This window comes from Triturus cristatus, chromosome 2_1 (assembly GCF_964204655.1).
Source record: "Triturus cristatus chromosome 2_1, aTriCri1.1, whole genome shotgun sequence".
NCBI lineage: Eukaryota > Metazoa > Chordata > Amphibia > Caudata > Salamandridae > Triturus > Triturus cristatus.
This window is the reverse complement of record NC_140581.1, coordinates 1,005,111,933-1,005,139,433: the sequence shown is the minus strand read 5'-3', so window position 1 is coordinate 1,005,139,433 and position 27,501 is coordinate 1,005,111,933. Positions and strand designations below refer to the sequence as shown.

Here is a 27,501-nt window from a genome sequence, read left to right as displayed (position 1 = left end):
TCAATGTTTGAGTCTGATGGTGGCGAGGTTCTCCAGTAGAGATGAGGTGTTCTGGTCTTCGAGGTTGTCCAGGTGGAAATTGAGGTTACTGAGGAGGATGTGGTTCATTGAGGCAAGAGCGTGGTGAGCGATGAAGTCGGTTATGGCTTTGCTGAAGGGAGGGGGTCCGGAAGGGCTGTAGGCCAGGGTGCCGTGGAGGGTGGTATTCAGGTTGGTCTGGACCTGGAAATGAAGTTGCTCCATGTTGGGCGAGTGGTCTTTGGAGCTGGTTGTGAGGCGGAGGGTGTCTTTGTGTACGAATGCGATGCCTACTCCCGGCTGGTTCACGTGGTCCTTGTGGATGATTTTGTATCCGTCGGGGATGGCGGTTGCAATGTCCAATGCTGAGCAGGAGTTCATCCAATTTTCTGTATAGAAGGCGCCGTCAGGGGAGATGGAGTCAAGCAGGTCCCAGATCTGCGCGTTGTTTCTTTTGAGGGAGCGGGTGTGGAGTAGGATGCATCTGAGGTGGTCGGGTCTGGTTCTTGAGGGTCGTGTGGTCAGAGGGTTTGGTGTCCAGAGGCCTGCGAAGGTGCAGTTGCAGGTGCGGCAGGTGAATGGGCCTTGGTTGTTCTTCGGCAAAGCGAGGTGGCAGACTATGGAGCGTAAGGTTTTGAGAGAGTGGAGGGTGCTGGAGTCATACCGGTGGATGGTCCAGGGACCAGGGTCGATGGCGCTGCGCGTGGTCCAGGCGTGGACAGGCACAGACGGGCTTGCCTTTGGTGCACCCTTGGCACAGCGGTCACCATTAAATAGTGTTGGGGAGGGCCGGACAGCTGGAAGGTGGGAAGCGGGTAAATAGTGCTGGAGGTAGGCGGGGCTGTGGGGGAGGAGCAGGGCAAGGGAAAGGGAAAAAAGGCACAAATAAGGAGCAAAGAGAGAAAGTGACTAGAAAGCAGAAATAGAAAAAAGGAAGGTGGAAAAGAAAGAACAGAGGAGCAAAAAAGGCAGAAAGCAGAAGACAGAAGGCAGAGCAGCAACAGAGCAGAGATGTTCGCCAATGGATCACCAGGGATGAGGCACAGACGGGTGCCTGTAGGTGAGGGGTGCCTCAAACTAAGAACCTGGAAGCGCCATGGGGAAACAGCTACCAGGTAGAGCTGTGCGGTGAGGGAAGCAACTTACTGACAAGGGGTAATATCATCTGCTCTGATGGGGAATACACATCAGAATGTTATACAGATTTTATGGACAGAAATAGTCATATGGCAATGGCCCATTATACAGAATCAAGTCTGTTACTTTAGCAAGTGGCTTAAATGTGAGATGCATACGTTGGTTGGCAGTCCAATATGTTGGTTGGCAGTCCAGTATGGAGTCAATCAATCAGTATGGAGTGAGGCGCAGGCATGTGTGGGCCTTTGCGCAGCTGAAATGCTGTTCGTGAATTTCCTTTAGGTGTGGTCATTGGGATTCCTGCATTTTAGTTGTGGAGTGCTCTCATTCTGATCTCAGTGCTAACAGTGTCATGGGAAGTATGTGTGTGCTTGTGTTTCTATCCTACTGTACATGTGCACATGCAGTGCCTCTGTGGGTGCCAGGTCCAACAAAAAGAAGAGCCTATGGAGGTCGCCTCACGTATCACAGGTCAGTAACAGACATAAGGGAGTGCTTTTAATTTGAATGTGCAAAGCGTAAACTTTACCTGAAAAGTTGTACAAAGGTGGGTAAATTCACCCTTTGTGAAGCCGGCAGCTTCACAATTTTCTCAGCTTTGCCCACAGATATAGTAAGCTTCACCTGATTCTCCATTCCCTGAAGCTGGCTGTCCTGCCAAAGAAGGGGCGCTCTTCCAGCTGAAGGAATGGGCTCCCATTGGAAGTAGTTCTCCTCATGGCTGCCTTATCCTTGAGTGGCAACAGATAAGCAGTGCAATTGCTGTTACCCCACAGCTGCAGACCAGTGAACCATCCATTTCACCACACACAACAAGTCCTGTCAATCTAAAGCAGGCGTTGAACGCGCAGTACATGGATCCTGTACGACCAATGGCTGTGAGTAGCTACGGGATCATTTTTGCACTGTTGCAAACCACCCTTTATATCGCCTTTAAAAATTAAAATTGCACTTCATGAAGCTTGAAAACTAAAAAAATAAATGACACAAAGTTGCAAAGAGTTTAACTTCGCATGTTACTCATAATCGCTTGTCAGTTCTTCCAATAACCAATCGTTGACTTTTATTCTATCTCAAATTCATCTGGGGTCTCATACCATTCAGTAGGATAAAACAAGTTCACAGGTAATGGTATCTTGACTCTGAATAACAGATGTTTATTGTTACCCAATGGTACTCATCTTATCACCCTGTGAAGAATGAGAGGACCTGCTGGGATTGGAACATGCGACCATCAGACCAAACACACAACACAACACTAATGGATGCATAAGTCGACCACATCATCAGACCAGCCTACTACTGGGAAAAGCATATTTCAACTAAGAGAAATTTGTCAGTTCTAAAGAGTTTGATTAAGATATTCAATCGAGCTCGAAGGAGCTGACTTAGTTAAAATTATACTTTTTACAATAATTGCGCTGTTTTGCAATATCAAATTCTTTGTCAGGTGTTACACAGACAAATCTCACACTCATCACAGCAACATTTATTTTAATCACAAAGGGTTAGTAACACAAAATCAACATTTTAACAACAGTTTATTAAATTGCAGTGGCTTTAGATGAAAACAGATCATATTTGATTCACTATTAGTGATTTTCACTCCACATACAACACAAACGTAAAAACATTCTGACGATAGTGGACAATTATTTAGCTAGTCAAATATACTTTCATAATGATTTTTCCATCAGACATCTGCACAGGAAGTGACATCTCTGGCTTCCCACAAACACTGTGTTTAAAAGATGAAGCTAAGCAAAAGGACTTAATTTCCCAGAACCCATCTGCAGAGGAAGTGACATCACTGGATTTCCAATCATCTATCTGCAAGAGACGTGTTATCTCTGGTTATCTGCCAAAACCATCTTTAAAGGAAAAAGACAAGTAAGCGGACTTAATTTCTCATCACACATTAGCACAAGATGTGACATCACTGAATTTATGGTCATCCATCTGCAGAGGAAGAGACATCACTGGTTCTGCACCCATGGCACCCTGCACTCCTCCTGCCTTGATTGACATACTTAATGGATACTGCAATGCCTACTGGTACACCGTAAGTGCACCAATGGCAAGATGATGTGTGCCCATCTGCAACTGGACCGCGTCCAACACCAGAAACCCTTGTTTTCTGCCTACTGACTGCTACCCAAACACGCTCCTCTGTGCTCTCAACCCCAGCCACAGCTTGGTGCACAACTGGCACACTGCACCACTCAACACAGAAGTAGCATTCACATGCACCTCCTTCAAGTTCTCTTGCACTCTCCCACATCATACACATACCACTCCTGCACCAACAGCATCCACTCGCTCACAATCACATATACCAGCCACCCGCTCATACAGACTGGACACCACCGCACAACATGTCGCACATGCATGCATGCTGCTCAACATTGACTTGGTAACCAAACCCACCATGAAGATACAGGACTTACTGCACAACCACGCTCTGGACATGCTATTTTTCATGGGAAAATGGCGAACCCAATCTCTTCACCATACATCACTACAGCCATCTCTGCTGGCTATAAAATTGTTAGGAAAGACCGTCAGCACAAGCCCGGAGGTAGACTCACCATCAAATTAAAATATACCATCAACTGCCCCACCTACAAGGTCCCCCCACCAGCTACATTGAACACCTCAAATTCCAGATAAGCATCACAGACAACTTCTCTCTGGGCGTAATCCTTGTATACAGAGTACCAGGACCCCAGACAAATTTCCTCAGGGAAATCACACACATCATCATATCTCTCATCATCAATGCTAGCACCTTCATCCTCTTTGGACACTTTAACTTTCTCTTAGAAGACCGCACCAACCCAAACTCTAGAGCTTGCTAAAAAATCTCAGAAACCTTGGCTTCACCCAGCATATTACTGATCCCAACCACACCGCTGGACACCTATTGGATCCCATTTTCTACTCAATCAACATCCCAGTCCACAAGCCAGCAACTATGACCTGGACAGATCACACCCTCGTCAGTTTCAGCATGCCCATCCCCCACTACCACAGACCTACCACCACCGGGGCCACCTGCTGCAGCTGGGAAAGCATCATAGAAGAGGAGTCGGCTTCTGCCCTTTCCACGCCCTGGCCTGAGTACACCAGCAACTTGCCAAAAGCCATCAAAAACCTCAACAGCTGGACCACTGCATGCACTGATACCCTGGATCCCCTCAAACGGAACCCAATAGCAAAAGTATAACCCAAGCCAGCTGGTACGCAGAAACTAAGGCTGTTGGAATGCCACTGCAAGCACTGGAGCGCAAACGGAGAACAGGTTAAGACATCATAGGTAAAGGCATCTTCAAATCAGCCCTAAGAATGACAAGCACACAGCTCTTGCAGATCGCACCGATGCTGTCCCTAACAGCTGCAATGAAATATTTGCCATCATCAAAGATTTCACTGTGTCTCCTGCTCCCTCCAGCAACATAACTCCCTCACAAGTTCTTTGAAACAAGCTCTCAGACATTCTTCTGTAATAAAATCATCTCCATATACAGCAATTTCAACCTTCGACTAGATTCCTTCACCATCACAACTCAACTTCCTATCATGGCTCAAGAATAACCTGGATAATCAATCTTGACCTTGTGGCTCACCGTCAACACCATTGAAATCAGTGTTACTATGAAGACCACCACTTGGGGGCCTCATCTGGCTGTTGCCCTTACCATGCCTTGACCAAAGGACTCCTACCAATCAGAGAAGCCCTAAAGCCCATCCTTAATGCTTCCATCAACTTGTCCACATTCCTGGTCACACAAAAACATGTCACCATCATGCCCACGCTCAAGAAACCATCTCGTGAGGAGCCTAGCGCGCAACCAAGATGGCCGCGTAGGTGCGAGGCTCCCGAGGACCTCCGCGACCTCCTGCATAAATCCTGACAGAATCCTGTCCCAGATGAGGGGACTGTGTTTGTGAGCCCGAGCAGAGGTGACGCCCGTTTTCCGTTTTTCAATCGGACCTCGGACACCGGCAGGAGTATCGATTGAGGTTTGCGGCCTTCTCCACACGGGCCCCCCGTACTGGAGTTGTGGGGCGATCCGGACACAAAGTGAACAACAGCGGCGGGCAAGGCTGGGTGACTCGCGTACCCTGCACTTTCACTTTCGCTTTTGCGCCCTCCTTGCTGCCAGGCGAGGTTGGGTTGCGGGGCGGTGTGCGGTGGTGTGGTCTCGCTGGGGTGCCCTGCCGGTCCGCCAGCTGCGGTCCGTCCTGCGGAGCGGTGGTCGCTCCCCCCTGGACCCCTTGAACTGGATTGTCGGCCCCCCCCTTTTCTTGAGGAGACTGACTCGTCTTGGGGATCGAAACCATGTCCACAAAACAAGATGGCGATCGGGCTAAGATAAAATCGACCCGCCGTGGCGCGGCCCAGCAATCCAACAGTATGGACCGCTACACCCTACAGAAGGGATCCCCAGAGGCGCCGCGTAGGTCCCCTACGGGCCCGACTGATGCCTCCGCTCTGCCCACGGACCTGACCCTCCGAGACGTCATGGGCGCCATCGCCGAGATGAAGGCCTCGGTGGACCAGCGCTTCGACACTCTGGCCCAGAAGATTGACTCGGTCCTCGTGGACGTGGGCCTCGTGAGGGCTGATTTGTCTAAAACCAACGACCGGGTCGACTCTTTGGCCCACTCTACCACGGGCCTCACAACGGACGTGGCGGCCCTCCAACAGGAGGTGCGCAGGCTTGGCCAGGCGAGCGCCCTGATGAATCGTCGGCTGGAGGATTCCGAGGGTCGGGCCCGGAGGAACAACGTTCGCATTATCGGGGTGCCGGAGGGACGCGAGGCAGAGGCGGCGGATCTATTTGTGGAGGACCTGGTTCTCACCCATCTCCGGCCTCGGGGGCTGAGTAAATTCTTTGCAGTGGAGCGTGCCCACAGGGTCCCCGGGGGTAGGCCTAAGGTTGGAGCCCCTCCGAGGCCTCTCATCGCCCGGATCTTCAATTTTCGGGATAGAGACGCCATCCTACAGACTTCCAGGCTACAAGGGCCGGTCAAACTTGACAATATGGACATCAATTTCTATCCTGACTTCACTCCGGCAGTCCAAAAGCAGAGGCTGAGCTTTCTTGGTGTTAAACGTCGCCTAAGGGACCTGAATCTCAAATATGCGATGCTTTTTCCAGCTAAGCTGAGAGTGGAGGTGGATGGCCACACGCACCTTTTTGACCGACCCGAGGTGGCCGGGGACTGGCTAGACACTTTGCCCGGAGATCGGGGCCGGGGGGGTGGGGGGGGTGCGGTTGGTGGGGAGGGCCCGCCGGATCAGGACTGAGGGACTAATGGTAGGCCTTGCTCTGGACTGCGTTGTTGTCACTATTGACTGTTAGGGTAAGTTCCCCTCCTGTGGAGGTCATGTGGGGTCTCTTGGGGGATCTCCCTCCTCCTCTGGGGGACTAGTTAGTTTTCTTATCTATGGGGCGACAGGCACACTGCACTTTGGGGGGGCTGTTTGGGCTCATGCAGGGGTGCAGGGTGGGGGGAGTTCTGTTGGGTTGGGTGGGTTGGGGTGGGGTGTGGTTCTTTTTTACCGCAAGGCAAACCCGTTATTGTATTGTTGTTTTTGAGATGCTCTGGGGGGGACAACTGATGGCCTTGTTATGTGATAGGGGGTAGGGATTTGACATTGTTGTCCTGGAATGTTAACGGACTGGGTGATAGGATCAAGCGGGGTGTGGTCCTGCAGTATCTGAAACGGATTTCGCCTGATGTGGTCTTTCTGCAGGAGACACACCTTATTGGTAATTCCTTTTGTGCCATGAATCGGCGTGGCTATCGCTTGGTGGCCCACTCGGGCTTCACGTCGGGCTCGCGGGGGGTGGGCATCATGGTGAAGAACTCGCTCCCGTTGGAAATAGACGAGGTGCGCCATGATGAGAGGGGACGCTACACTGTCTTGGTGGGGAGGATGGAGGGCAAGGTAGTTGTCTTTGTCTCTGTGTACGTCCCACCGGGGCTACAGTCCACCACCTTTGCAGATCTGGGGCGCCTCCTCCTTGACCTCCCGGGGGGGCTTCTGGTGGTTGGGGGGGATTTCAATGCGGTGGCTTCTGGGACTATGGATCGTCATCCCCCTAGGGACCTCCCCCGGGCACAGGCGTGGTTAGCGGGCCTTTTAGACACACTGGGATTGGTGGACTGCTGGCGTTTAAAGCATCCCACCCAGCTGCAGTACACCTTCCATTCGGGTGCCCATGGTAGCCTCTCGCGGCTTGATTATGTCCTTGTCCCTGCGGCTTATGCTGGGAGGGTGGGAGAGGTGCGCCATCTGGCGCGGGGTATTTCGGATCATTCCCCGCTCCTACTGCACTTGGGTGTCTTCCCGAGGGGAGAGGGCAGGGTAGCCCCAATCAATGCTTGGTACCTGCGTGACCCCACTATTCGTTCTGATCTGATTAAATCATTGCAACGGTATTTCGAGGAGAATGTGGGGTCCGTTCCGTCGGCTATCTCCCTGTGGGAAGCCTTTAAAACAGTTCTCAGAGGGGAGGCCCTCTCCTTTATCTCCCATGCCCGCAGACGCGCACAGGAGGAGGTGACCCGGGTGGAGGCCGAAATTACTGAATTGGAGGGTGGTCTGGGGAGTGGGGTGACTGACGCGGCGCTGCATGTTCTACACCTTAAACAGGCGGCCTATAGGGCCCTCGTCACGGAGGCGGCCAGGGGCCTTCGCAGAGAGCAACAGGGGCGACTGTACGATGTGGGTGATAAGGCTGGCAAACTGATTGCGTGGTTGGATAAGAAGGAGAGAGCTAGTCGTGTGGTCCCGCTGATTGAGAGGATGGATGGTGTACGAATTACTGAGCCGGAAGGCATTGTTTCTTGCTTCGCGGATCATTTCCGCGAGGTATATTCTCCGGTCTCTCCCTGCTCGGAGGAGGATTCCCATGCCCTGCTGCGGGACATCGCGCTGCCCTCGCTTTCAGTGGAGGACAGGGATTCGTTGGATGCCGCTCCCACCTCGGATGAAATCGCCCTCGCCATACGCTCGGTCGCCTCGGGCAAGGCCATGGGCCCGAATGGCCTTCCTATCGAATTGTACAAGCTGCGACCGGATGTACTGGCACCTCACCTCCGCGCGATGTTCCTTGCGGCCCACTCGCGGGGCTCCCTCCCGCCGGACCAGCGTCTAGCTACCATCGTGGTTATCCACAAGGAGGGGAGACCGCGGGACCGGGTTACATCCTATCGGCCGATCTCGCTCTTGAATGCGGAGCCTAAAATCCTCGCCAAGGTGCTTGCCAACCGGCTGGTCGGCGTGGTGGGCGATCTGGTCCACCAAGACCAGTCCGGCTTTATCCCCCATCGCAACACGGCCCTTAACCTGCGGCGCTTGCACGGGGTGCTCGCGCGTGTTCCCTTCATGCGGGAGCCGGCCATCTTGGCGTCCTTGGACGCCACCATGGCGTTTGACACGCTCGAGTGGCCGTACATCTGGGCGATGTTGGCGAAATTTGGATTTGGCCCGGGATTCATCAGCTGGGTCAAATTGTTGTACTCTGACCCATTGGCGCAGGTGGTGGTGAATGGTCGAGTCTCGGTCCCATTCGTGCTGGGACGGGGCACGCGACAGGGTTGCCCCCTGTCGCCGCTCCTGTTTGCACTGGCCTTGGAACCCCTGGCGGAATGGCTGCGGTGGCACCCCTCTATCCGTGGTCTCCGTTGGACCCCTGAGTATGAGGACCGCGTGTCCCTCTACGCCGATGACATCCTGTTGTACTTAGCCTCCCCGCGTAAATCACTGATTGTCCTGGTCGATGTTCTGCGCTCCTTCGGCCGTAACTCAGGTCTTGTCATCAACTGGGCTAAATCCTGTGTCTATGTGCTTTCCGGGAAGGCTCCTGTTCTCCCGCGGGGCTGCTCGATCCAGATTGCCTCGCAGGGGTTTCGTTACCTGGGCGTCTATATTACGCTGGACCCAGTGGCCCGCTACGAGCGGAATTTGCTTCCCCCCCTCCAGCGCTTGAAGGAGGACGTCGCGCGCTGGCGGCGCTTGCCGCTTTCGTCGCTCGGCCGGGCGGCATTGTTCAAGATGATGTCGTTACCGCGCTTTCTGTACGCCCTCCAGAACTCGATGGACCTGGTCCCGGCGCGTTACTTTCGTGAGGTGGAGAGTTTGCAGCGCCGCCTGTTCTGGGACGGGAGGCCGCGTATAGCCCTGGCAAAGTTGACGCTCCCGTGGTATGACGGAGGGATTGCCCTCCCGGATATTAAGCGGTATTACTGGGCCTCCCAATTAGCTGCAATTAATCACGGCCTCTACGGGCCCGCCTTAAACCCGGCATTTGAAATGGACAAGATGCTCCTGCCCGGTGGCGATTACAATCGAGCGCTCTACACTAGCGTGCCCGACTCCCGCCTGACGGGACCCACGCGTGTCATGGTACGTGTATGGCACGCGGCCAATGCAGCTATGGGATGGAAGGACCGTTTGACCCGGGCGTCACCGTTGTATGCGTCTGAGAGGTTGGGCTCCCTATGGACCTCGAAGGGCTTCGATAGGTGGGACACGATAGGCATTAGTACAGTGGGGGACCTCTGGACGAGGGGAGGATTCAAAACTTTCGAGACACTACAGGCGGAGTTTCAGCTGCAGGGCAGTGAATACTTTCGATACCTGCAGGTCCGTCACGCACTGGGCTCTGTCTTCCCAGACGTGGCCGCCATTCCGGAGTCCTCCCCACTGGAGGATAGAGTGCTAGACGGCCACGTTCCGGACAGCACGATCTCCCTCATCTACAAGAAGTTGATTAATGACCGCTCGGGCTTACTGACTGGGCTCCGCGAGGCTTGGGTTGCCGATGGGTTGGAGCTGGACGACGAGGACTGGATTTCCGCGGTGGCCTCCCCGAAGGAGGTGGCCATCCCGGCTCGCCTTCGCTTCGTCCAGCTTAAGATACTTCACCGGGTGTACGTGACGGGGCCGGGGCTTCTGCGTATGGGCTATGCCGAGGATGGACTGTGTAAGCGTGGGTGCGGTGCATTGGCGACCTTTTTACATATTCTGTGGGAATGTCCGAGGGTGGAGCGATTCTGGCGTGGTGTGCATGAGGTCCTGCGAGCGGTTACGCATGTCGTGCTGGTGCCTGAAGCGAGGAGATGCCTGCTGAATGTGTGGGAACCGACCGACTACTCGGTTCCGCAGACGCGATGGGTGACGCTGGGTTATATGATTGCTAAACGTGACATCGCTCAACTGTGGGGATCCCAGAGGCCCCCGGCAGTGTCGGCCTGGAAAGAACACATGGATTGGTGTATGTTCCGGGAGAAGGTGGTGTATGTGGCGCGGGGTAAGCCTGGGGCGTGGCTGAAGGTGTGGGGCCCCTGGAACGCCTACCGCGGGGGTATTTGCGAGCCGCCATTGTTGCCTCCCGCTTCACCAGCTCCGTCCCCCTAGATGACCCCCTCCCTCAATCCCGGGCACAGAGTTTTCCCAGTCCCAGACCTATTCCCCTTCCCCTCCTTCGATTTTAGTGTATGGTTGGGGTCCCCCCATTTGAGGAGCGTATGTTGTCATTGTCGCTCTCGGGTTGCCTTGCGGGTGTGGTTCTATGTTGTTGTGTTGTATAAAACGAGACCGTATTGTGGGCTCAGAGTCATGTGGCCCACGTTGCTGATACCTCCTGCTTTAGCGTCTCTGTAACGCCAAGTGCCTTATTGTATATATGTCATTTATTCCTGTCATTTTAGCGGCCGGCCGGAAGGTTGTAGGCCCGTACCTGTATATATTTGAGATTGCAATAAACGGTTTCGAAAAAAAAAAAAAAAAGAAAAAAAAAAAAAGAAAACCAAGCCCAAAAAAAAAAAAAAAAAAAAAAAAGAAACCATCTCGTGACCCAGCCATGCTTTCCAACTACAGACCCATCTCCATCCTACCATACCTGGCAAAGGTCTTTGAGAAACTAACCAACCAATGCCTCACCGACCACCAGCTCCTTGATGCCATGCAGTCCGTATTTTGGCCCAACCACACGACTGAAAGAGAACTCATCGCCAACACAGGTCTCATGCACGTGATCTTTAACAGAGGAAACATGACAGTCCTCATTCTCCCTGATCTCTCAGCAGCATTTGATACAGTCTCACACCCCATCCTTATCTGGCGCCTGCACAAGATTGGCATCCAAGAGCCCGCTCTCTACTGGATCTGCTCCTTGATATAACACAAGTTGTCAGCCTGCACCTTACTCTTCAGAAACCTGCAAACTCATTTGTGGAGTGCCTCAAGGTTCATCGCTCAGCTCAACCCTCTTCAATGCATACATGATCCCTCTAACCAACCTCATCCGCGCATATGTCATCAACATCCTCACCTATGCAGAAGACTCATACTCTTCCTCTCAGACAGGACCCCCAACACAAGAAACAACTTCATCTCCTGCCTGATTGAATTTGCTAACTGGATGAAAGCCAACCGTCTTAAGCCCAACACCAACAAGGCATATGTAGTGAACATCGGCAAGAACACCTCACCATAGGTCTTCAAATAGTGTCCTGATGAACTTGGACCGACACCCAGCACCTGCACCAGGAATCTTGGAATATTGATCAACAGCAAATTGGACATAACCACATAAGTCAATACCATAACTGCATCCTGCTTTCAGACACTGAGGATGCTGAGTAAGATCTTTAAATGACCCCCAAGCAATTCTAGAACAACTGACACCAGTATGCTAATCACCAGCAAGTTGGGCTATGGGAACACTCTCTACGGCAAGATCACCAAGCAACTCACTAGAAGACTACAAACCATTCAGAACTCGGCAGCCAGACTAATCCTCAAACTCCCATACAGAATTCACATCACAATGCACCTGAGGGAGCCCCCCACTGGCTCCTGATACACAAACAAACTAACGTTACAAGTCACTCTATATAGTAAAGGAAAATGACATTCCACATCATTGATGTGTGAAGCAATTTTGTGACCAGACGAGTACAAACTCTAGCATTAATCAGTGGTGTAGTAACTATAGAATCATTAGACCTGATTTCAGTGAGCCAAATTATTTATGCAGCTTATTTAGATATCACATTCTACATGTACTTTATAGAGACGCTACCTCAGTGAGTTAATATTAACTAGTGGCTCCAGCATAATGAAATTCAAGTCTGATCCTGGAGGGAGTGAAATAAAGATACAGCTAATAAAGATGTGGGAGCATATTCTAGTTATGGATATGTCTATAAACATGCAAGAAGATCAAAACACCTGCCACCAAGCAGAATGAAGGTAATGTCCCAAGTATCAACAAATATACATTTTTATTAGACATATCACCTCAAATACAACCAACAAATCTGTGATTTGCAATGTAGAACCTCATCCTAACTCTGACTCAAATTCAGTGCAGTAATTGTGCATCCTTGGGGTTTTGTAATAAGTGGGAGCACAAGTACCGCAGCGTTCAGATGGTTGGATCCCAGAATAACTAATAACATGCTAATTGGACGTATTTTTCCCTGTGCTGAGGCGTACAGATCCTGTTATGTGCACTATTTGTCCGCAAAACCTAAACCAGGATTTACCTGGCAAAAATGTGCAGGCAAATGTAAGCAGGGTTTTGTGTCCGAAGCAGAATTAGTGCCAGAGTTAAAATGTGGATCTTAATTGGCTACCACCATAACACACCCCACACTACCATCCAACAGAACATATTGAACACGATATCTAAGGTACATCCAGCACAGAGAAGGCAAGCTGGGCTGCTGCGGTATTCCACAGCACTCTCCACCTTTATCCAACAATATTCACTGCACAGCACCTTTCTACTCATGCTCATAATTAGATTTTTTCCAAAATATTTCACTCTATACAGGTCTAACACTCTCATGAACACAATAGAGCACACATGACATATAGTTGTCAAAGCACTGCTAACTTTACAGCACACCATCACTGGACCATGCTTCTGTACATCTTAGAACAATTGAGATACGTGACTATAAACAAAACATACCCTTACATACTCACATCAGCTCATATCTGTTTACCTGCCTAGCTATGCTGCCTAGAAAGCAGTCTGGCTTGGAAATTGTCATTCAACTACCCCACTCACCAAAAATGGCAAAGTCCATTAGTACACCCATCCGTACACATAACGCACTACAAAGACCTTTAACAGAATCAAACTAAGTCCACCCTCACTTTAACCAGCATCACTCATTAATGGGCATTTATCAAATCTCTACTAACCACACGTAACCAAACACAAACAAACAACATATGGATGGTAATTCAAGAACTGTACAAAAAGGACATTTAGATTAAGAAACCATGACAGTGTCAAACTAATGGTAAAACACACTATGCAAATGCTGATAAAAATAAAACATAAATAAAGTACAACATACAGTAACAAGCAATACTCTTTCCCAGGTGTTTATGGTTCTAGCTTGCTTTCATTCTGTTATTGGTGACTTAAATTCAGTACTTCTTTAAAATGAAATAGCTTATTTCCTATCATATTTACTACTGATATCATTACATGAATACTTTTTTGTCTGCTACTCCATTAATGGGCACTAATGTTGCATTGAAAAATTCTGAAGGCATTAATGCTGGCTTCTTAAAAAATTAATAAAATAACACGTCTCGCATAGCTAGGTATAGGAAACATTAAGATGTAGCACATGGTTACCTATGTATTAACTGCAATGTATTATGCACCATTGTAGAGGTCTTGTTAACTCAATGCAGGATAGGTTAGAGACCACTACAACATCGTCATCAATGCGTAATCACTTTCACCCACAATGATACAACCATATTATTTCGAGAGTGTACCAAAGCGTTAGATTCAGAATTCGCTGTTCAAACTTATATAAACTATTAGTTCAGTGTAGTAATTCGTTTGCAGTCGTTGGTAGTTTGGAGAGGACTGTCTTCTCATTAATTGCATCTAAGGAGCTTCGATTTGTTCTAATATGCTCTCCAACCTAAAAATATCTTATTGAACTAGTCCTTCTATTTCACGCTGACGCTGACTTTTTCCAAACAAAGTTTTAACATTATTGCTACTTTTTATGCGATCTGCTCACTGGGGTAATTCATCTGTGCATGGAAACCAGTCAAGGGTTACTTTCAAACCACTGGGTCAACCGAAAACCACCGTAGGTGTCAATTAACCCTTTAGTGCTCGAGATCCTTACACCCATTTTGTCCTCTCATCCTAACATGAACCTGACTGGTGTTTTGAGGAATACTTTTACTGCAAACATGCTGTTATCCATATTTAAACAATTCAGATTTGAACATCAGCCGCCTGAGTATACCGAAAACATTCTTCTGGAATTGAATGTGGGCATGCCCACATTTGCAAGTCAAGTTCCAGTGTAATTTCAAAATATAGCGCATAAATGATTTGAATGATTTGGTTTCTAGGTTTTACAAATTGCTCATTCATCCAACAGGCCTTAAAACTAATCACTATCTTAGCTCTAATCCTTGATCATGAATGATACCATGATCTTTGCGTATGTGTACACATTAATACTGGATAGGTGGAAGGAGGAGCTTGGCCACACTCAAGATTGCTAACTCCATGTGAAGCTCCTGGTAGCCTTGGTATCCTGAATTACACCTCCCCGAGATATTGTGTGGCCCAGAGACCGATGGAACAAGGTGATCAAGAACAGGAGGTCTCCTGGCAAAAGTGACTTCCCTGGTATAGCAGCATCAGACTGGAGGCTGCAAACACAGACCTGGAGTAACAGTGTACCCTGCACGCCAAGGACTGTCAGATGTACCAGCCACCTCACGTCGACATACCAGGACCTGGTCCAACACCTTGAGAGCAGAATAGCAACACCAAGAACAGAGGTGGGACTGGGTGCCTCTTGCCATCAGAAAATTGGGAGACGGCTAGACACGATGGCAGGACCCGAGACATACACAATGTAGCAACTGCTGTAGAACCACAAAGGGCAGAATGGGGAAGAAAAGAGATGGGAAAATAAAAGCAAAAACAGCTTTGACTCTCCAAAAGGGAAGAAAAGAAGGGCACCTTCTGACACTGCATGAATTCCTCTTTCCCCCTCTCCCTCATGGGAGACCGCTTATTGCGTCACATCCAGAGCAAGGGGGCCCGATCCTTCTCTGCGCTGCCCATCCTAAATCCATGCACATTAGCCATATGCCCTAATGGGGTCACAGAGAGGAGGAGGCAATAAAACCTATGACTTCTATTGAATGTCTTAGGCGCAGGGGCATAAGTAGTAGTGCGCAATACCTTCATTTAAAGTGAAACATTTACCTTTTGCATTAGACAAGAAAAGTAAAGACCAGCTATGCAGCTGCCAAAGGACTCACATGGCAAGGAGAAGGCACTCAATTATATTGTTGACGCAACCTTGCGTCTCTGGGGCTACATGGAAATAAAATGTAGTGATCAAACATTCACTGGCCCGTTACGTTGGACTGACTATCTACACTCCTAGGGGCCCCTACACAATAAGAAAAGGAGGCTCATTGCCATGCCCTATACTCCCACACCTCTCCGGGTCTCACTGTTATCCTACTCCCTCCATTTCACCTTGGCTCTCGACAGACAGATGCCCAAGGGGAAACATTGCATCAGCTTCTTTTTTTCGCAGGCAGTTGCAAAGAAGCCGAACGTGCCCCCAGAAAAGATGTCTAACATTAATTTGGCAACCCTGATGGGTGAAATGACCTATGTACAAACCAAGGTGGACCTTGAAACATTTCAATCCCGACTTGATATAACAGACGGGAGAGTTGGGGCCTTTAACACCTAATGGACGCTATCAATAGAGGCCCAGACCGAGGTCAAGAACTATGGAGAGTGCATGCAAGGCTTGTGGAGATGGAGGACAGAAACTGGAGGAATAATGTACGCTTCCTAGGTGTCCTTGAAAAGGCAGAGGTTGAGAACATATTCAGCTTTGTAACAACCCTCTTAATGGAGATCACAGGCCTAACTTTCACCCCCACCTTTGGAACCCAATATAGTCCATAGAATCTGTTTAATAAGTTAACATAATCAAATGACACCCAGGCCGATTATTGCATGCTTCATGCATCATCAACAGCCCAGGTAAGTGCTGCAAAACAGCATAATGGCCCATTCATTGATGATGATGCAAAGATATTCACAGCAGCAAGCAATTAACAGGACACAATGATTAAGCAGAAACAATTCCTAGCTATACGGCCCTTGCTCAAGTAACGAGACATACGATATGGATTGCTAGAACCGTCTGCGGTGTTGATCACAATCAATTACCAGCACAGGGAGTTCACTAAACCAGAGGACCTAGAACAATTTCTGGCAAGATGGGAAACCCATGACATGGACCTGATACAACACCAAGGACATAGACCTGGCCAGAAGATTCAAAACATATGTCTTCACAGATGGCCTCTGGGAGTATAAAACCTATGGAACAACAAGGGGACTAGCATCAGAACACCAGAGACTGGTTGCAGTAACCAAGAGATGGGAAGAAAGGGAACTAAAGGAGTCATCAAAATGGCCACTACAAGACAGAGAAAAATTCCGCTCCCCTTTGAAAGCCTGAGCCATGGATCACACACCAGCCGATCAAGGGAAAAGGGGTTCTATTCTCAGGAAATGGACAAATGATAAAAATGTGTCCAGTTGGCGACCCTTGATATCATACTGTTTACAATGCCTGGGTTGGGAACAGGAGATATATTGCTAGACAATCTGACATTGTTCATAGAGACTGCAAGAAAGTTCAGTGCTAGGCTACTTAGCCATGATATCAATGTTATAGATTTCAGTCATACTGACTGCCACTAGAGGAGGGGGTGATTGCGTGGCTGGTGTAAGGATGCAGTGTAAGCTGAGAGCTGGGAGGATAGCTCAACAGTTCAAAGTAGTTTGTTAGCATTTGAAAGGTAGTTAATCACTTCTAAAGAGTCCTGTACTCCAGCAGTTGTGTTCGTATAATAGGTGCCACACTGAAGTTTTCTCCTATAATATTCCTAATACTAATAATACGTACAGATTTCCAATTTCCATTTGACCTTTATTTCCCTACTCACCACTGAGAGTGTCTGTGATTATTAAGGCTCCAGAAATAGAAGACATCAACTAAGAAGGGGTTCAAACAGTTCACACATGACTACCTGTGAAATGTAGGACACACCCCATAAGAACTCACCCTTGCCATCTTGCCACACAACCCACCCCTTCCATCCCCCACTTTTCTTTTTATCATCACTTGCCGAGTGAGGCAAGTCAAGCATAAATATGGTGGTACGGACATGGCCAAGAGCCCTCCAACTAATATTGTAGAATGTCAAGGGGATGTCTCATTACAGCAAGAGAAAAAAGGTAGTTTAATATCTGGCCTCAAAACCCCCTGCCATTGCTATTTTACACGAAACACACCTCTCACAACACAAGTCAGAAAAGTTGAAACAGGAGTGGATGGGTAGAGTAAAAAGGAGTAGCCGTGCAGGCGGCCTCGGCCGACCCTCCGCATTCACAACCCAAATGTCGGCCATTTTCTTTCCCGAACTTGGAAGATAACAGAGAAGAGTTTTCAAAACTACATATCTTTAGACATTTTAGCAATAAAAAGCATATGGGGAGACCTAGTGGTGTGTTAGCAATATTACTGCGAGGCAGCTCAGGAATATTGAATTACGGAACTTATCATGAATCTAAAAATATATTTGCAGTATGAGTAAAATACGATACAACGGGGCCCATTAGCATGGCGGGCAGGGCGGTGGCGATCCGTCCACCAAAACACCCCACCGGACGTCCTTTTATCCCCACCCCATTAGCATGGCGGGGGGGTACCGCGGTGGATGGAAAGACCGTCTGCCGCTTTTCTGCCGGTAGACAATGGTCACCGCCATCCATATTATGATGTTGGCGGTTTAATGCCTTTCCATGGCATAGACTTCGCCATGGAAAGGCATGCAGTGTTTACTTTGGGGGCCCGTTGCGGGCCCCCGGTGGGTGGGGGGATGCACTTGGGGGTACCCATGGTACCCCCCTACTTTGGCATACACAAGGTGGCAGGCACCGCACGGTGCCTGTCACGTTGTGCATGCCAATGCACAGCATGCATTTACTACATTGTGGCTGGTGCTGCTCACAGCACCACCCGCCACAATGTTGTATATGTTATGTTATGTTATTTTATATTTATAAAGCGCACAGATGCCACAGCCAAGCGGCGTCCCGGCGCTATAAAAGGACGAGCAACATAACACCAGATATATAGTACCAACCACGACCACTAAACCAAAGGAAACAAAAAAGTTTTCACAGCTTTTCTGAAAGGCAGCAAGTCAGAAATAGAACGGATGCTAACAGGCAGTGTGTTCCAGAGGCTCGCTGCCAAAACCCCAAATGAACGGCCGCCCATTCTGGCTTTTTTAAAACGGGGAACCTTAACCAGGAATTGACCCGTTGAACGTAGTGTTCTAGCAGGGGTGTAGTAGGAGATGGTCTGAGCTAAAATAGGAGGAGAGGCAAACTTCAGAATTTTAAAAACCAGGCACAATACTTTGAACTTTATCCTCTGCCTAACGGGCAACCAATGAAGATCAGAAATGGGACGCCTGACTGAGCTAAACTTAGGCAAACCAATCAACATTCGAGCGGCCGCATTTTGCACACGCTGAAGGCGTGTGAGCTCTGCTTGGTTGGTGCCCAATAAAAGTGCGCTGGCATAATCTAATCTAGAGAGAATCATGGCCTGAACTATAAGTTGCCTAGTCGAGGCGTCGAAAAATTTAAAAATAGGCCTAAGGCTCTGAAGAACACCAAAACAGGTACCCGCCACTTTTTTTGTGTGAGGGGTAAATGATAAGTTGGCGTCAAGCAGAACCCCAAGATTCTTCACCTGGGTTACCGGAATAGGAGTTTGGCCAAGTTCTGACGGCCACCAATCGTCTCCCCAAAGGTGAGCTTCTTTGCCCAACACCAAAACTTCAGTTTTAGTGGCATTAAGTTGGAGACGGTTATCGGTCATCCAGCTTGCCACCTCCCTAAGGGCTCTCTGAAAATTGGAGGCATTCAAGCAGTATTCCCATTTAGTGCGACCGCTAATTGAGTGTCATCAGCGTATGACACCATGGTTAGGCCCCATTTATTGGCAACCCCCATCAGCGGTCTCACATACAAGTTAAACAGGGTCGGACTGAGTGCCGAACCCTGCGGAACTCCTTGGGAAATAAGGCGAGGAGAAGATTCATAGGGGGATGTACACACTTTAAAGGTACGCTCAGCCAAAAATGAACGAAAACAGTCTAAAGCAGTACCCTCCACTCCGGCTTCTCTTAATCTCTGGAGCAGAATCGAGTGGGAAACAGTGTCGAAAGCGGCACTAAGATCCAAAAGGATCAGTGCCGCCGTCTGTCCAGAGTCTAACAGTCTTCGTAGATGCTCAACCATAGCCACCAAAGCTGTCTCAGTGCTATGGCCTGCTCTGAAGCCATTCTGGGAGGGATGAAGGATACCTGTGTTTAAAAGATGACCAGATAGAATATTATTAACATGAGCCTCAGCAATCTTAGAGACCCATGGAAGCAAAGAGATGGGTCGGTAATTTTCTGGTTTTGTTTTGTCTAAAGTAGACTTTTTCAATATCGGCATAACCATGGCTTGCTTCCATTTTATAGGTACCGTCCCAGAACTAAGAGATAACCTGATGAGATTGCGAAGAAACGGAAGACAGATCTCAGCGGATTCCCTAAATTGTGCAGGTCTCAGAGGGTCCATCGGAGAACCCGATTTGCCCTTCACCACTAGGGAATCAAATTCTTCCTGAGATGGCACAATGGACTAGAGATAGTATACATAGATTCTACATTGTTAATGGATGTGGTAGAGGAGGGAAAGGATCTGTAAATCGCATCCACTTTTTCCACAAAAAAAGACGCTAGTTCTTCACAATGAGCCTGAGAGCCATTCCCCAACACAACGGTTTTCCTATTGGTTAAATCTTTGAGAACCTTAAAGATTAATTTGGTTGGGTTAGCACAGTTCTTGAATTCTGAGGAGTAGAAAGAAGCCCGTGCTTTGCAAATAGCTCGATGATATAACTTAATGCTGGCCTGATAACCCTGTTTAAGGATAGGGTCATATGCCTTGCGCCAGGCTCTTTCTGCCCTTTTACAGGTGACCTTGAGGAGCCTAAGGGATTCATCGTACCATGGGCTAGAGTGGCCAGGCCTGGTCTTACTCCAGCCTGCTGGTATTAAGATGTCTAAGGCCTGGGTCAACCATTTGCAAAAGTAATCATACCCGGAGGTAACATCAGTAGGATGTTCTGGTGGATGTTGTAGTAAAAGCTGATGAAAATCCTACAGATTCAAATTCCTCCAAGGTCGTTTAAAAACGACAGGTGTGGTACTTCTGAAAGGAGAAATGGTCGAAGTAATCCGGATATCAATCAAATAGTGATCTGTCCAGATTATCGGCTTAGGTGGCAGTGCTTTTGCATTATCCAGATTTGTCAAGAAGGGGTCCAAGGTATGACCCCCTACATGAGTTTGACCGCAAATTAGCTGATGTAGTCGTAATGCCTCAAGATCTGTGAGAAAACTGCACACCGCAGAGGATTGAGGCGCATCCATATGGAGATTAAGATCACCTATTATGCTAAAATTTGCTGATCTAAGGGCTAGAGAGGAGACCACCTCTGGAAGGGCTGTCCGAAAGACATCGTCAGGACCAGGGGGTCTGTAAATAACCAGACCAGAAAAGGTGAATTGAGAGGTCATCGAGATAGCGAAGTGAGCACTTTCACAACCCGCTATACTTACAGCATTCCATACACAGGGATAACATGTCCTTACCACGACCGCAATCCCTCCACCTCTCGAATTACGGTGTAAAGTATACATAGTATAGTCCGTAGGCAAGGCAAGATTTATCGCCGCCGTAGCATTGTCATGTAACCAAGTTTCCGTTAAAAAAAATATATCCGGTCTTTCATCAGTAAGTAAAGTAAAAACATCTAGATAGTGACAGACTAACGACCTCACATTTAGATGAAATATTTTAAAAGTAGTTTGCCTGTGAGAGACAGGAGGACGGTTTACAGTGTTAATAACACTTGGTGGGGGCTGTAAAGCCCTAATAGGCATGGACAATGGGAGCTCAAACCTGCACCCAGCGCACTGCACAGGGCCGGAAAGAGGGTCAAGAGCTCCATGCACACATCCACTCACCCTGTTCCTGAAACTGCATAGATAACTCACCGCAAGCATGATCAACCTCCTACGTGGCCTGCCCTAGCCCTGCCGAAGCGCGGACGAGCGCAGACGGGCAGGACTCTGGCGCGACTCCGGCGCAGGGAGGGCGCCCACCACTGCGCGTGCAAATGGCTGGGTTATATGCTGGATGTGACGGTGGCGATCGCATCCTAATTGGCGGTGCGGGACCGGCGCACCACTGGCGGCCGTTCCCAGCACCGCTAGGGTGGCGGGCAGACTGTAGTCCGCCCACCATCCTAATGGACCCCAAAGTGTTCAACTCTACTTAATTAATGCTTACATCCTACCCTCAGATGTCCGGGACAGGAAGAGAGCAGCATCATTTTTGGAGGAGGTTGAAACATTGATATGTTTAATCCCAGGTGATAAGGTTGTTCTGAATGCTGATTTGAAACAATTCTCTGTACCAGGCCAGCGGAAAAGCTCCTTGGGGGTACTCCCTAGATCAACACATGACAGTCCCCTGCCGGATTGTGAAAGACTGGAAACTCAAAGTGTGGAAAGAATCATTAGCGCCACGTTTATGAATTTAGGGCTATGCCATTTAAATGAAAACCATCTGAACTATCAACAAGCCAAATCAACTTTTAAGATAAGTAAAACATCTGTTTTTGACTATATGTTTCTTCATGCAACTGATGACTATATGTTTTTTCATGCAACTGACTTTAGCAACCTTTTGGACATCAGAATAATACCTAGACTAGAGAGCGATCATAATCCCCAGCATGTCAACTTGAGTATCCAGGCAGGGGAATTTCAAATGGACAAATGTCTGGGCAAGGAGGATGTTATAGTAACCAGAGAGAAAAGGATACTCTGAAATGGTGATGTTAATCATTTCGCACAAAACATTTGGGTTCAAACTTTTTTCTTAATTTCTCCTCTGTGATAAAATCATATTCAGTCGAATCCAGGCTGGGTATAGATTTGTTTATAGATCTTTCGGCCCAAATTTCTGATTTCTTAGCAGTCAGGAAAATGATAAATTCCCGAAAAGAAAAGCATACATACCCAATACAGTGCAAAATAAAGCAACACAAAATAAGATTTGGAAAGGAATTAAGGCACCTCATGAAATCAGAACACAGTAAGGACAAAGGTTTGGCTATAAAAAAGCTGAAGGCTATTTTAACAAGGGGAATTAGGAATACTGCAATTAGAGAACGGGACTGTAAATGGGCGGAGTTGCATCAAGCAATACATACATGAAATAGCCGGGAATTTTGGTCTATTGGTGAAAAGGGTGCAAAAACCATGAAGAGAGGATGCGACTATTAAATTCCATACAATAAATCGGATCAATATATAAGCTCCTTATATTGAGCAGTGGACAAGGTTGGCTCACCACTGAAGTGTGTGCAGGATAGATCTTATTTAAGGCTTAATCTTAAAGAGATAAAGAAACAAATCAGTCCCTGTAGTAATACACTGGCATCTGCCCGAATGGAATTCTTGGAGCCGTAACAAAACTCAACCCAAAAAATTGGGGGCTCATTTTATCCCCGACATTTAATATGGTTAAACCCTCAAGGTCGGTATTACCCTCATGGAAAGGGACGATTCTGCGTCACATCTACAAGAAAGGCCCAAAGGATTCCCCAGTAGCTTCTGCTTTATAGCCCTACTGGATACAGATGGAAAATGTAGATTTTCCTAATAATTTATGACGGAAAGTCTTAATTTTATTAAAGACACGGAGGCGAGTATTATGCTTTCTTTTCTTGCTTTATTCCAATAGCAGCAAGATAAAACTACTCTTCCCAGAAGGCTTGGAGAAACAACTACCAGCCAATGGGAAACAAAGAGGCAAATACTGACCAATCACATCATAGATAATAGTATAAGGTGTATCGTGACTGCAAACAGCCCTCTTTTCTTATGCGAGCAATCATAGAGTATGGAAAAATAAAGGAGAAACAGAGAACAAAATGCAAAAAGTCAAAGTCCACGTAAAAAGTTCTTTTCCGAAGACCACCAGAGGAGAGTCGGAGAGAAGATCCAGTCCAAGGACAGAAGGTGCCGTATCAGAAGGAATGATCTTGATAGAATCCATGAGGACCTCAGGATGATGCCGGTGGCAGCGCTGGAGTTCCTGTGGGGAGGGAGAACACCAGTTAGAAGTGTTGTGGCGGGATAATACTCGCCTCCGTGTCTTTAATAAAATTAAGACTTTCCGTCATAAATTATTAGGAAAATCTACATTTTATGGCAAGACCGGAGGCTCCTATTATGCTTGTTTAAAGCATATCAACCACCATAGAAGAAGCAGTAAGAACAGGTTTGCAATAAAATGTACGGAACACTGAATCATTAGACCAATCTGCTGACTTCAGGATATCCTCCAGACGGGAGCCAGCCCAAAAGGCTTTAGAAGCCATGGCTCCTCTAGTGGAATGAGCTCCGAAAACGGAGACGTCAATACCTGCCAGGGACATGACCCAACGAACCCAACGGGCCAAGGTAGCAGCAGAAACAGGATGAAAGGGTTTACGAAAGGAAATAAGGAGTTGGGAGCTGGAGGAAGTCCTGAGAGCAGAGGTCTTACTTTCATAAACTTTTAAACATTGGCCTACACACAATTTGGGATTGGAGGGAAAATAGGGATAGAACACAGACTGTAAATTTGTCTTGGTACGTTTATGAATATGAAACATTACACCAGTAGGAGTAAATTGTCTAGAAGAAACATCTAAGGCCTTCACATCAGATACTCGTTTAATGGAAATTAAACATAATAACATAGTAAGTTTAGCTGAGATCATTTTTAATGAAAGAGCAGAGTTATCAGGCCAGGTAGAAAACAATTGCAAAACCAAATTGACATCCCATAAACTAGAATACTTAGCCAAAGGAGGACACCAGCTTGACCAAAGAGACCAGGCGGACTTGTAAGCCTTGGAGGTGCCAGGGGCCCATGCTCGACTAATAAAGACTGAAGCTTCCTGTGAAATGACGAAATCAGAAGAGGAAGGCTGGAAATTTTCCAGGTGGACAACGTCAGAGACTGGTTGACCATTAAAGGATGGGGGTTGCCCTGAGGGTCCGAGAGAAGATTGGGGAAAGGAGAAAGAAGGACGGGGAAGTCTACCGCCAATTCCAGGAGAGACGGGAACCAAATCTTGGACTGCCAAAAGGGAGTTATTATTACCAGAGATGTCATTTGGCGACGCACCTGCGATAAAACCCTGTTGATCAACAGAAAAGGAGGAAAGGCATAATTGAGGTGAAGGGACCAATCTTGGAGGAAGGCATCGGTCGCCAGAGCCAAAGGATCCGGACGCCAACTGAAGAAATGAGGCAACTGGGAATTGAGACGGGAAGCAAAAAGGTCTACTGAGAAAGGACCCCACAACTGAGAGAGGGAGAGAAACACGGAGGGAAGAAGCTTCCAGTCGCTGGAATCCCGGAGGAAGCGAGAATGCCAGTCGGCCACAGCGTTGAGATCTCCTGGGAGATATTCCGCAGAGAGCGAAAGTCTGTTGGAAAGGCAAAACTCCCAAAGGCTTTTTGCCAGATCTGCTAGAGCCTTCGATTTTGTGCCACCGAGATGGTTTATATAACGAACCGCAGAAACATTGTCCATGCGTAGAAGGATGGTACAACTTACTCTGTCTTTTGCCAGACTCTGGATTGCAAAGGAACCTGCAAGCATCTCTAAACAGTTGATGTGCAATTTGGACTCCTCTTTTGACCATGTACCGCCAGTCGATATTGGTCCACAACGGGCGCCCCAACCCGTCAGACTTGCATCGGATTCTAATACAAGATCTGGGGCGGAAGCGAAGATGGTTCGGCCGTTCCAAGCCTCCAAGTGGTTTAACCACCATTGCAGTTCCAGGTGAGATTCGAGATCTAATTCTATTTGATCGGAGTAAGCGAGACCTTGCCGAAGATGCCTGATCTTTAGGCGCTGAAGAGCGCGATAATGGAGGGGACCTGGGAAGATAGCCTGAATGGAGGCTGATAAAAGGCCGACTATTCTCGCAAGGGTTCTGAGAGAAATGAGTGGACGGCGCAGAGCCTGGGAAATCTCCGTTTGAATTGTGGAGATCTTGGATTGAGGAAGAAACAGGGAAGCCAGGGGGGAATCTATGCGGAACCCCAGAAACTCCATGCTCTGAGTCGGGATGAGAGAGGACTTTTCTAAATTGAGGAGAAACCCCAATTCGAGAAGAAGAGAACGTGTAGTGTTGAGATCGTTCAATAATGCCGATTTGTCTAGATTCATGAGGAGAATGTCGTCGAGATAAATGATGAGTCTGATTCCCAGAGATCGTAGATAAGCTACGACCGGTCTCATTACCTTTGTGAAGCACCAGGGTGCTGAAGAAAGACCGAAGGGCAGAGATTGAAAACGATAAGTGACGTTTTGCCATTGAAATTGGAGGAACTTTGTGTGCGATTCGTGAATAGGAATAGAAAGATAAGCGTCTTGGAGATCTATGCGGACCATCCAATCGTTTAGACGCAAAGTGTCTCGCAAGTGAAGAATCGTCTCCATTTTGAAGTGGCGATAAGCCACGAACTGATTGAAGAATCTGAGATTGATCACCGGTCTTATCTTTTTGTTTTTCTTTTGAACGAGAAAAAGAGTGCTGAGGAAGCCGGAGGGATCGAATGGGGAAACTAGAATAGCCCTTTTGGAGAGAAGGGCCTGTATTTCCGAGGTGACCAGCAGTGACATTTCTGTTGAGAACACTAGAGGGGAAGGAAGAACATGTTGAAAAGGAGGAGCGTAAAGCTCGATACGATAACCCTGGACGGTGTCGAGAACCCATGGATCCGCAGTGAGAGTCTGCCATCTGTGAAGAAAAAGGGCTAAACGACCCCCCACAGGAATAACTGCACTCACCTTGTTGGGAGTTGTTGTTGTTGTGGCGGAAGCCACGTTGGCCCCTGCCCCTGTAACCTCGACCTCGTTGGGGGTAAAACTGGGGCTTGAAATCCTGCTGGTTGGAGTTGAAGGCACCACGGGAGCCTTGGGACTGGAAACCACGGCCGGTAGAGCGGCTCCTGCCTCTTCCGGCCCTGCCAAAAACCCGAGAAGGAAAGACCTTCTTGATGGACTGCTGCGCCTTGTCCAAGGAGGCAAAGGTGGTGACAAACCGACTTAAGTCCTTTACTAACGAATCTCCAAAGAGAAGACCATCAGCCTTGACGCCAGGATCTAGGGGGGCAAGGTTGGCAAGCTTGGGATCTAACTTTATTAAGAGACCCTTGCGGCGCTCATGAGTCAAGGCCGCATTAGTGTTTCCCAGGAGACAAAAAGCGCGTTGGACCCACAGCGAAATCTCCTCTGGGTTAAGGTCTGTCCCATCCAGACGAGCTGTTTCAGCTAAATCAAAGATGCGGGCCAGTGGTCCCACCAAATCAAGCAGTTTGTCTTGGCAGGAGGACCAAGCTTTATCCACGCCTTTGCGCGGGTCCTTGCCAAACTTCGAGAAGAAAGTGAGGAGAGGTTGATCAATGGCAGGGGTAGAAGTTATGTGAGAAGGGAGAGAGGGCTTAGGACACTCGGACTTTAATTTAGCCCGGACAGTTTTGTCTAAAGGGAGACGAAGTCTGGAGGTTATATACTCTCCGACATGGTCAATAGGGAACCATTCGGTAGAATTAGGATGCCTGATAGAAGCCGGGTCAAAGAGAGGGGTACCTTCAGGATCCAGCAGCGGCTCCGACGCAAAAGCGTCCAGTTTCAATTTCTTAGGAGGGGATGAAGGACTCACGATATCAAAAATATCATCAAGGTCAGTGGCGTCATCCATATCATCATCTGTGTCGTGAATTGTTGAAATGACCAATTTCTGTGGTACCTCCGGGTTGTTGGACTTAACCTTACGTTTACCAGATAAACTTTTTAACCCCTCCTGAACAGGAGGCCTGGGAGGAACCACGTCCTCTGTCATATGTGAGGAAGACTCACCAACCACTCTTGACGCCAAAGAAGAAACCTTGGAGTGTACCACTGTAAGTTTTCTGCTATCCCCCGCAGATTGGGCCATTGCTTTGGTCATTATACTTAAGAGAGAGTTCTCCATAGTCTTGGAAAAACGCTTCATAGAAGCTTCGACCGC

At 48.2% G+C, this 27,501-nt stretch overlaps 1 protein-coding gene across 1 annotated transcript; it reads right to left on the bottom strand.

Moving 5' to 3' along the window:
• Positions 1 to 27,501, bottom strand: LOC146866228 (uncharacterized). Its single transcript, XM_085640477.1, has 2 exons — positions 26,280 to 27,501; positions 1 to 635 (listed from the first exon to the last, which is right to left on the bottom strand). The coding sequence occupies exons 1-2, from the start codon at positions 27,484 to 27,486 to the stop codon at positions 1 to 3; spliced, it is 1,842 nt and encodes a 613-aa protein (XP_085496603.1). The 5' UTR covers positions 27,487 to 27,501.

Bases quoted from the DNA above. Each gene is read 5' to 3' on its own strand.
- LOC146866228 (XM_085640477.1), bottom strand. From the start codon at position 27,486: ATGAAGCGTTTTTCCAAGACTATGGAGAACTCTCTCTTAAGTATAATG. The intron at 636-26,279 runs GTGAGTGCAGTT...TACGCTCCATAG, and splicing joins CAACAACAACTCCCAACAAG to TCTGCCACCTCGCTTTGCCG.